Source organism: Mobula birostris, chromosome 18 (genome assembly GCF_030028105.1).
Source record: "Mobula birostris isolate sMobBir1 chromosome 18, sMobBir1.hap1, whole genome shotgun sequence".
Classification (NCBI taxonomy): domain Eukaryota; kingdom Metazoa; phylum Chordata; class Chondrichthyes; order Myliobatiformes; family Myliobatidae; genus Mobula; species Mobula birostris.
In genome coordinates this window covers 58,626,384-58,637,701 of record NC_092387.1, presented here as the reverse complement: position 1 = coordinate 58,637,701, position 11,318 = coordinate 58,626,384, and the positions used below count along the sequence as shown (strand labels likewise).

Genomic DNA, 11,318 nt, shown 5'->3' with positions numbered 1-11,318 from the left:
CTTTGACTGCGCTGTTGGTCGTGAGAAAGGTCCCACAGAAGTTATATGAGTGTCAGGACAGAGTTCCAGTGAACATGACTCAACTACACTTTTTGTGGGATTTATTCCTGCCGTCATGAAGCTTTCACAATAGCTGGAAAACCCCAGCAAGGTTTCTGTGTGTGTTTCTGGAGGACTGTGTATATGAGTGGGAGCGTGTGTGTGAGGAAGGAATGGGGCTTTTTCTTCTGTTGTCGTTCTGTCACTTGTTGTGTTCTGTTTCGTTGTGCTCTGTGTCGTTCTGACGAGCATGGTGTTCATGGTGTTTTGATGCCAGAATGTCATGGTGGAACTTGTGAGCTGCGCCCAGCACGTCCGTGGGTTGTGTTAGTTGTTACTGCAGAGGGGCGCAGTGGCAACGTAGCAGCTAGTGCGACACTATCACAGCTCGGGGCGTCCGTGTTCGGAGTTCAATTCCAGTGCTGTCCACAAGGAATTTGACCGTCTTCTCCATAAATGCATGGGTTTCCTCCGGGTGCTCAGCTTCCTCCCACAGTCCAAAGGCGTACTGGTTAGTAGGTTTACTTGTCACTGTAAATTGTCCAATGATTAGGCAAGGGTTAAATAGATGGATTGCTGGGCAGTGCTGCTGTTCTGCACTGTATCTCTAAATTATTACTGTACATAAATATATTAAAACGATGCACTTCACTGTATGATTCCATGTACGTGTGATAAACAAAACCTGAATCTTGCATCTTCATTTTGAATCTGGAAACCTCTGATTGTCCATCTGATTGTTCAGTTCGCGCATGGCTCATTCCCGAATTTGGAGTGCGTGCGGTCCGAGACCGTCAGCAGGGTGAACACCAGAGCTGAGGTCCGTGTCCAAACCACCAAAGGCCAGGAACCTGGGAGTGGAGTAGGAACTGGGGTCCAGAGTGCTTGTATATCTCCTGCTTGCTTTAAATCCAACAGGTTTACTGGAAGGTTCAGTAAATTTAAGATTAAAGATGTTTTATTTGTACATGGAAACATAGAGTGAAATGCCTCGTTTGTGTCAAATCAAGTGAGCGAGGATTATGCTGCACAGTCCCCAGATGTCGCTACGCTTCTGGCACCAACCTACCATGCCCACAACTCACTAACTCTAAACTGTACATATTTTTTTCGGAATCTGGGAGGAAACCAGAGCACTGGAGGAAACCTGTGCAGTGATGGGGAGAATATACAAACTCCTTACAGACAGTGACAGGAATTGAACCCCGATCTTACAGCCAGTATTGTAAAGTGCTGTGTTAACTGATAGGCCTTAATATATTGCAGTGCATTAAAAAAGAGGCGAGATAGAAGTGTGTTTGGGCATTACTATGAAGAATATTCAATTAGTTTGTAATATCTGTTGGTCTGAAGGTGCCAGATTATTGGAGTTATTCAGTATTGGGTAATCTAGTGAACCTGATAGGTTATTTCTGGAACAAAATCACTCGTCCTTATCTGGTCTGGTCCATACATGACACTGGGCTACCAATGACATTGACTCTTCACTGCCCTCTGAAATGACCCAGTTCAGGAGCAAATACAACACCACTGTGCCAGTGAATGTACAGAACTAAATACTGAAAATTGATTTCTCTAACCTGGTAATTTCACCCCCCTTCTCTATTTTTCCATTCCCCTTTCTGGTTCCTATCTTACCCCTTCTCTTCTCCTCACCTGCCTGTCACCTCCCTCCGTTTCTCCCATGGTCCACTCCTATCAGATTACATCTTCTTTAGCCTTTTACCTTTTCCTCCTATCACCTCCCAGGTTCTCACTTCAACCCCTTCCCCAACCCACCTACATTCCCCCCTCACCTGGTCTCACATATCACCTTCTAGCTTTCTACCCCTTTCCCCACATTCTTAATCTGGCTTCTTCCCCCTTCCTTCTCAGTCCAAAGCATTGACTCTTTATTTCTTTCCACGGGTACTACTCAGAGCTCCTCCAGCATTCAGTGTGTGTTTTTCCTGTTGTTCCACTTGTTTGGGTGAGGCTATGGGTAAATGCAGAAGTGTACTCCATCCTTTTAGGTGGGGGTAGAATATGTGGGCTAAGAGTTAATTGCATGCCTTTCAGAATTGTACCTTCTACCAAAATTCTCTCTCTACTAACTGAGTCGCTTAGGGAGCTAGGTGTAAATATTCTTATAATTATAATTTGAAACCATACTTCATGTGCCGGGAAGAGAAGAACTTTATTTTACAACATATACAGTAAGTAATTAACACATTTGAATCTTGATATAAAATGTTAACACAGGTGAAAGATGAAGATGTAGTCAAATGTGCTCAGGAAAGTTTCCTTAATCAGTATATAGAAGTCCCAATGAGAGAGTGTGCAATACTTGATCTGCTGTTTGGGAATAAGACACGGCAAGTGACAGAAGTTTGTATAGGGGAACATTTTGCATCTATTGATCATTATGTCATTAGTTTCAAAGTAAATATTGGAAAAAAATAGGTCTAGTCTGTAGGTTGAGGTTCTAAATTGGAGAGAGGTCAATTTTGATGGTATCGGAAAGGATCTGGCAAGTGTGGATTGGGACAGGTTGTTTTCTGGCAGAGATGTACTTGGTAAGTGGGAGGCCTTCAAAAGTGAAACTTTGAGACTATAAAGCTTGTGTGTGCCTGTCTGAATAAAGGAGACAGATAACAGGTTTGGGGAATCTTGGTTTTCAAGAGACGTTGAGGCCCTGGTTATAAAGATATAAAAATAAGGAGGTACATAGCAGGTCTAGGCAGTAAGGAACAAATTAGGTGCTTATGGCGTATAAGAAATGAAAGAGAATACTTAAGAAAGAAATCAGGGAGGCTAAAAGAAGGCATGAGCTTGCCTTAGCAGACAAGGTGAAGGAGAATCCTAAGGGATTGTACAGATATGTTAAGAGCAAAAGGATTGAAAGGCACAAGATTGGTCCTCTGGAAGATCAGAATGGTGATCTTAAGCATAGAGCCAAAAGAGATGGGGGAAATCTGAAATAAATTTTTGCATCTGTATTTACTTGGGAGATGGACACAGAGTCTATAGAAGTGTGGCAAAGCAGCAATGAGGTCATGGACCCTATGCAAATTATAAAGAAGAAGCTGTTTGGTGTCTTTAAGCAAATTAGGGTGGATAAATCCCTATGGCCTGACAAGGTGTTCCCTTAGACTCTGTGGGAGGCGAGTGCAGAAATTGCAAGAGCCCTAGCAAAGATAGTTAAATCATCCTTAGCAATAGGTCAGGTACTGGAGGATTAGGGGATGGCTAATGTTGTTCTGCAGTTTAAGTAAGTCTCTAAAAATAAACCAGAAAGTGATAGGCCAGTGAGCCTGACATCAGTAGTGGGAAAGTTATTGGAAGGTATTCCAAAGGACAAGATGTATGAGTATTTGGATAGACAGGGACTGATTAGGGATTGTCAGTGTGGCTTTATGCATGGTAGGCAATGTCTACCCACTCATAGATTTTCTTGAGGAAGTTACCAAGAAATTGGATTAAGGCAAAGTAGTGGATGTTGTATGCATGGACTTTAGCGAGGCATTTGACAGGTCCCACATGGGAGGCTGGTCAAGGAGATTCAGTTGCTCAGCTCTCAAGGTGAGGTAGTAAATTGGATTAGACATTGGCTTTGTGGGAGAAGCCAGAGAGTGGCAGCAGATGACTACATCTCTGACTGGAGGCCTGTGACTTGTAGAGTGCTGTAGGGATTAGTGCTGGGTCTGTTATTGTTTGTGATCTATATCAATGATCCAGATGATGATGTGACTAACTGGATCTGCAGATTTGCGGATGACACCAAGATTGGTGGTGTAGTGGATAGCAAGGAAGACCATCAGAACTTGAAGTGGGATCCAGACCAGATGGAAAAGTGGACAGAAAACTGGCAGATGGAATTTAATGCAGACAGTGTGAGGTGTCGCACTTCAGTAGCACCAACCAGGAGAGGTCTTACACAGTGAACGGTAGGGCACTGAGCAGTGCGGTAGAATAAAGGGATCCAGGAATACAGGTCCTTAATTTATTGAAAGTGGAAGATAGGTCGTTAAGAAAGTTTTTGAACATTGGCCTTCATAAATCAAAGATATTGGTGAGGCCTAATTTAGTGTAATGTGTGCATTTTTGGCCACCTACTGATAGAAAAAATGTAAATAAGGCTGAAACAGTACAGAGAAAATTTACACGGATGTTGCCAGAATTGGAGGACTTGAGTAGTAAGAAAAAAATGAATAGGTTAGGACTTTATTCCTTGGAATGTAGAGGACTGAGAGGAAATTTGATAGAGGTATGCAAAATTATGAAGGGTATAGATTGGGTGAGTGCAAGCAGGCCTTTTCCACTGATGTTGGGTGGGACTACAACTAGAGGTCATGGCTTAAGGGTGAAAGGTGAAAAATTTAAGGGGAACATGAGGAAAAGCATTTTCACTCAGAGGGTCGTGGGAGTGTGGAATGAGCTGCTAGTGCACATGGTTCATGTGAACTTGATTTCAATGCTTAAGAGAAGTTTGGATAGCTAATTGGATGGTAGAGGTATGGAGGGCTATGGTCTGAGTGCAGGTAGTTGGGAGCAGGCAATTTAAATGGTTCTGCATGGACTAGATGGGCTGAATGGCCTGTCACTGCTGTATCTCTCAATGACTATGATTATGAAAAAAGATAAGCAGTGAGCTGTTTCCATGGGATAATTATTGATTCAAAATAGCAAATCATGACTGGCTAATGATGACTCTTTGCTTGTACTCACTGGAGCTCAGTGGAATGAAACCTACTGAATATTGAAAGACCTAGATCAAATGGACGTGGATAGGATGTTTCCATTAGGGGAAGAATGTAGATCTACAGGGCACAGCCTCAGAATAGAAGGACATCCCTTTAGATCAATGATGAGGAGGAATTTCGTCATCCAGAGAGTGATGAGTCTATGGAATTCATTGCCATAGATGGCTGCAGAGGCCAAGTCATTGGATATATTTAAACAGGGAGGTTAATAGGTTCTTGATTCGTAAGGGTGTCAAAGGTTATGGTTCCTTAAGGTTGTCATAGCCGAGGGAGGTAGTGGTGATTAAATGCTCCCAAAGTTGTGCATCTCAATAGCCTCTGACAATCAAGTCCATCTCCTGACATTCATGTGTGGCTGAGCTACTAAGCCTGTCGGAGCTATTTCTACTGATAGCAGAAGGGGCAAAGGCAGTTTATGCGCACCTTAAAGCTAGTTGCTTCAGGGTGATGGGGCTCGTTAGCCATGGTTGGCAGCTTATCTTGGAGAAGGAAAACTTTGATCTCAAACCTCCGCTGCCTTGAAGCTATACCCACTCATGGGGAAGGCTTTGGGAGCCAACCCCAAGGAAAAATCTGGAGCTGGAGTCCCTAAGGCAGTCATTCCCTAAGGGTAATGATGAGTTTGAGTACAGAGAGGAAACTAAGAACCTGGTGGCATGGTGCGAAGACAATAACCTATCCCTCAATGTCAGCAAGATGAAGGAATTGGTTGTTGACTTCAGAAGGAGTAGCGAACCGCACGACACAATTTACATCGGTGGTGCGCAAGTGGAACGGGTCAAAAGCTTTAAGTTCCTTAGGGTCAATATCACAAATGACCTGACTTGTTCCAACCAAGCAGAGACCACTGCCAAGAAGGCCCACCAGCGCCTTTACTTCCTGAGAAAACTAAAGAAATTTGGCCTGTCCCCTAAAACCCTCACTAATTTTTATAGATGGACTGTAGAAAGCATTCTTCTAGGGTGCATCACAACCTGGTATGGAAGTTGTCCTGTCCAAGACCGTAAGAAGCTGCAGAAGATCGTGAACACGGCGCAGCACATCACACAAACCAATCTTCTGTTTGTGGACTCACTTTACACCGCATGCTGTCGGAGCAGTGCTGTCAGGATAATCAAGGACACGACCCACCCAGCCAACACACTTTTCGTCCCTCTTCCCTCCGGGAGAAGGCTCAGGAACTTGAAGACTCATATGGCCAGATTTGGGAACAGCTTCTTTCCAACTGTGATAAGCTGCTGAACGGATCCTGACCCGGATCTGGGCCATACCCTCCAAATATTTGGACCTGCATCTCGTTTTTTTTGCACTACCTTATCTTCCCTTTTCTATTTTCTATTTCTGATTTATAATTTAAATTTTTAATATTTACTATCGATTTGTAATCCAGGGAGCGGGAAGCGCAGAATCAGGTATCGCTATGATGATTGTATGTTCTAGTATCAATTGTTTGGCGACAATAAAGTATAAGTCCTATGTTAAGTTCAATGCTGACTGGCAACTCCTGCGACACCAGTGTTTCAAACTTTGTCAGACTCTCCCATTCCTTTCGATTCATCAGCTTCATGGAGAGGGGGAGCCTGCTGCATAGGCGACAGCTTGTTCTCCATATCGTAGAGGGAGTTAGATATGGCCCTTGTGGCTAAAGGGATCAGGGGTATGGAGAGATGGCAGGTACAGGGTTCTGAGTTGGATGATCAGCCATGATCATACTGAATGGCGGTGCAGGCTCGAAGGGCCGAATGGCCTACTCCTGCACCTATTTTCTATGTTTCTATCGTACTGCCCTGGCTTGTGTTTCACTTAGACAGCCAGGAGGCACCATCCATGGTTGACCTCGACCAATAGAGGATCTCATTCCTCAAAGGGTATAGGGACAAAACAGGGAGAAATGGGGCTGAGAGGGATAATAAAGCAGCAATGATGGAATGGTGGAGCAGACCTGATGGGCCAAAAGGTCTAATTCTGCTCCTATGTCTTAGAGTCTGCTGCTCACTGTTACAGATAAATTCTATTTTCATAGAAGAGGATGTTATTGCTCAGCCACTTCGTTAGCCTCTGTCTGTTAGCAATCTGATTAGAGACGAGCCAGAGTACTGGAGCTACACCACTTTACCAGGAAATGATGGGGCTAAATCTTATTAGCATGCTGAGTGAGTCGGTCCCTGTCTGCCTTGGAGAGGAAGTGCATGGAGATACATTACCGAAATCAATTGAAGTCATTCAATTCTCGCAAGCCTCTCTCTGCCCACGGATACTGGTTGTTCCACTTAAAAATACAGTTGGATGCAAAGCAGTTAGTGCTGTTTTCACACATCTCCAACAACCTGGATTTGATACTGACCGGGCACTGCTTCTGTGGAGTTTACACGTGCTCTCTGTAGCCACGTGGTGTGATTCCCCCTGAGGGCTCCAGTTTACTCCCATGGGTCCATTGGCTGCTTAACTTTGCCTCCGGTGCAGAAGAGTCCGAGGGTTATTGGGAGTGAGAAATAAGGAAAGTAGGGAAATGGAGTTGATTGGCTTGCTCTGAGAGCTGGGAATCAGTGGGCTGAATGACCTTCTGATGTAAATAGTCATAGAGCCATGCAGCATGTGTACGTCCTTCAGCCAACTATCAAACACCCATGTACACTAATTCTACACTAATCCAGTTTGAGTCTCCCCACATTCCCAACAATTCCCACTAAATCCTACACTTGAAGGTGTACTCCTGACTGCACAGTCTACCTTGTCATGGTCTTTGTACCTTATTGTCTATCTGCACTGCACTTTCTCTCTTCTGCATTCTGTTATCACTTTCGCTAGTACTACCTCAATGTACTTATCTTTCTAGCTCCCTCAGTAAAGCAGCCAGCATCGTCAAAGACCCCACACACTCAGAGGACAGTATCTTTTCTCCCCTCTCTCAGCGGGCAGAAGATACAAAAGCCCGAAAGCACATACCAACAGGCTCAGGACAGGTTTTACTCTGCTGTCATAAGAATATCAAATGGTACAATAAGATGGACCCTTGACATCAGAATCTACCTTGTTATGATATTGCACCTTATTGTTTGCTTGCACTGCACTTCCACAGTAATTGTGACACTTTATTTAAGATAGGCAGCCAAATTATCATGACACAAAAACAGAAACAGCTGGAAACACTTGTCAGACCGCATCTGTGGAGAGAGAAACAGTTGATGTTTCAGGTCTGAATGCTTTTAGTATTTGCAGTGTCTAACTTACACTCAGTGTTTTCATAATATTGGTTGTATGGTAAATATTGGCCAGGACAGGAGTGAGGATATTTCAGATTAATGTCATGGGATTCTTTGCACTTCAGTGCAAGACTATGATGTTCTTCTTCAATGTTTTGTTGTAAGACTGCACAGCAATACTGTGGTTTCCACCCTCAGCTGTAAATTCCTTGGCATTAAACCATCAAAGAATCTGCCCTGGGACCAACACATAAAGTATGATCACAAAGAAGGCACAGCAGCAACTTTACTTTCTTCGAGGTTTGTGTAGATTCAGCATGTCACCAAAAAATTATTAAAAATCCTTATAGATATACAGTGGAGAGCATCCTAACTGGTTGCATCATGGCTGGGCATGGATACACCAATGCCCAGAGTGGGACAGGCCACAGAAACTGGTGGATTACAGGGAATCCACCATAGACAAAGCTCTCCCCAGCCTTAAGTACATTTACATGGAGTGCTGGCACAAAAGGACAGTGTCCATCAGCAAATACCCCACCATACAGGCCATGCCCTCTTTTTGCTGCTACTATGGGGAAGGAGGTACAGAAGCCTGAGGTGCCACACTACAAGGTTCAGGAACAGGTATTATCCTACAGCCATCAAGCTCCTGACTATGATCAACAGACTCACTCTCAAGGACTCTTTACAACTCTTGTTTTTGGTATTATTTTTATTTACACAGTTTGTCTTCTTTTGCACATTGATGTTTGTCAGTCTTCATTTATTCAAAAGTTCAAAGTAAATTTATTATCAAATTACATATTTGTCACCATATACAACCATGAGATTTATTTTCTTGCAGGCATACTCAAGAAATCTAATAACCATAATAGAATCAATGAAAGACTGCACCAACAGAGCGGACAAGTAGTGTGCAAAACACAACAAACTGTGCAACTACAAAAAGAAAGAGAAATATAAATAATAATAGTAATAATAAATAAATCAGCAATAAATACCAAGAACATGAAATGAAGAATTCTTGAAAGTGAGTCCATAGGTTGTGGGAACAGTTCAGTGATGGGGCAAGTGAAGTTAAGTGAAGTTATCCCTTCTAGTTCAGGAACCTGGTGGTTGAGAGGTAATAACTGATCCTGAACCTGGTGGTGTAAGTTTATGTATAGTTTTTTTTTGTAAAAATTTATTGTATCTCTTTTTTTCTGTAAATCCCTGCAACAAAATGAAGCTCAAGGTAACATACATACTTTGATAATACTTTGAATGCCAGAGGAGATTTATTCTTCTTTCTGGTTTGGGTCTTGTGCACAGCCTTCTGGCTCAGTGCAAGGTCCAATCTATCCAACTGTAGTTGAAGTAACTACCTGAACTGTTTCTCTCTACCTTTCAGCGCCCAGATTCGATCCTTGCTGTTACTCATCCCTCCCGTGTGCCCACTGTGGGAGAACAAACCCTAAGGAGCTCCCACAGCGTGAAGCACCAACAAACCACAAGCAGTGCACTGGCTGCTGTCCACCCTGACACTTCCTCGGGGCATCACCTGACAAAGACAGAAGAGCGGACCCCATCGCCAGCCCCGGAAGGGACAACACAGTTACCACCAGCACCACATGTGAAGGTACAACAAAAGATGTGTAATATATTGTTTTGGGATTGATGGAAGTTTGAGCAAACAGTGTCAATCTTCTAGGACACTGCATCTTTTATTTGCAGAATTTTCTCATCTCTCTCCAGCATCCCACTGTCTGTTTGAGTGTGTGTGTCTGTGTCTGTATGTGACAATATATCTGTGTCTCTTTATTTGTGTGTCAGAATCAGGTTTATTATCACTGATGTATGTCATGAAATTTATTGTTTTGAGGCAGTAGTACAATACAATGCATAAAATATCTCTAGGTTACAATAAGAAATACTGCATATAAAAATCAAAGGATTTTTATGCAGAAGGAGAGCAAAATGGTGAGATTATGGTTATCGTTCATTTCATGGATCATTCAGAAATCTGATGGTGGAGGGGAAGAAGAAGACAGAGATCTAGAAGATTATAAGGCTAGCAGGAAGGAGCTTAAGAATGAAATTAGGAGACCCAGAAGGGGCCATGAGAAGGCCTTGGTGGACAGGATTCAGGAAAACACCAAGGCATTCTACAAGTACGTGAAGAGCAAGAGGATAAGACGTGAGAGAATGGGACTGATCAAGTGTGGCACTGGAAAAGTGTGTATGGAACCAGAGAAGGTAGCAGAGGTACTTAATAAATACTTTGCTTTAGTATTCACTATGGAAAAGGATCTTGGCGATTGTAGGGATGGCTTGCAGCGGACTAAAAAGCTTGAGCGTGTAGATATTAAGGAAGAGGATGTGCTGGAGCTTTTGGAAAGCATCAAGTTGGGTAAGTCACTGGGACCGGACGGGATGTACCCCAGGCTACTGTGGGAGGCGAGGGAGGAGATGCTGAAACTCTGGCGATGATCTTTGTATCATCAAAGGGGATGGGAGAAGTTCCGGAGTATTGGAGGGTTGTGGATGTTGTTCTCTTATTCAAGAAACGAGTAGAGATAGCCCAGGATGTTATAGACCAGTGAGTCTTACTTCAGTGGTTGGTAAGTTGATGGAGAAGATCTTGAGAGGCAGGATTTATGAACATTTGGAGAGGCATAATATGATTAGGAATAGTCAGCATGGCTTTGTCAAAGGCAGGCCATGCCTTATGAGCCTGATTGAATTTTTTTAAGGATGTGACTAAACAGATTGATGAAGGAAGAGCAGTAGATGTAGTGTATATGGATTTCAGCAAGGCATTTGATAAGGTACTCCATGCAAGGCTTATTGAGAAAGTAAGGAGGCATGGGATCCAAGGGGACGTTACTTTGTGGATCCAGAACTGGCTTGCCCACAGAAGGCAAAGAGCAGTTGTAGACGAGTCATATTCTGCATGCATGTTGATGACCAATGGTGTGCCTCAGGGATCTTGTCTGGGACCCCTACTCTTCATGATTTTTTAAAAATAGCCTGGATGAGGAAGTGGAGGGATGGGTTAGTAAATTTGCTGATGACGCAAAGGTTGGGGGTGTTGTGGATAGTGTGGAGTGTTGTCAGAGGTTACAGTGGGACATTGATAGAATGCAAAACTGGGCTGAGAAGTGGCAGATGGATTTCAATTCCAGATAAGTGTGAGGTGGTTCATTTTAATAGGTCAAATATGATGACAGAATATAGTATTAATGGTAAGACTCTTGGCAGTGTGGAGGATCAGAGGGATCTTGGGGTCCGAGCTCATAGGAAACTCCAAGCTGCTGTGCAGGTTGACTGTGTGGTTAAAAAGGTATGCGGC

The 11,318-nt window shown here is 43.3% G+C and overlaps 1 protein-coding gene across 1 annotated transcript in view; it reads left to right on the top strand.

Annotated features, from left to right (window-relative positions):
* The window catches only part of ccdc33 (coiled-coil domain containing 33), a 364,562-nt gene that overhangs the window by 216,772 nt on the left and 136,472 nt on the right, over positions 1-11,318 (top strand). Inside the window, exon 13 of the mRNA XM_072282761.1 lies at positions 9,378-9,605. Within this exon, the coding sequence (XP_072138862.1) occupies positions 9,378-9,605 (228 nt within the window). The remainder of the gene's footprint in view (positions 1-9,377; positions 9,606-11,318) is intronic.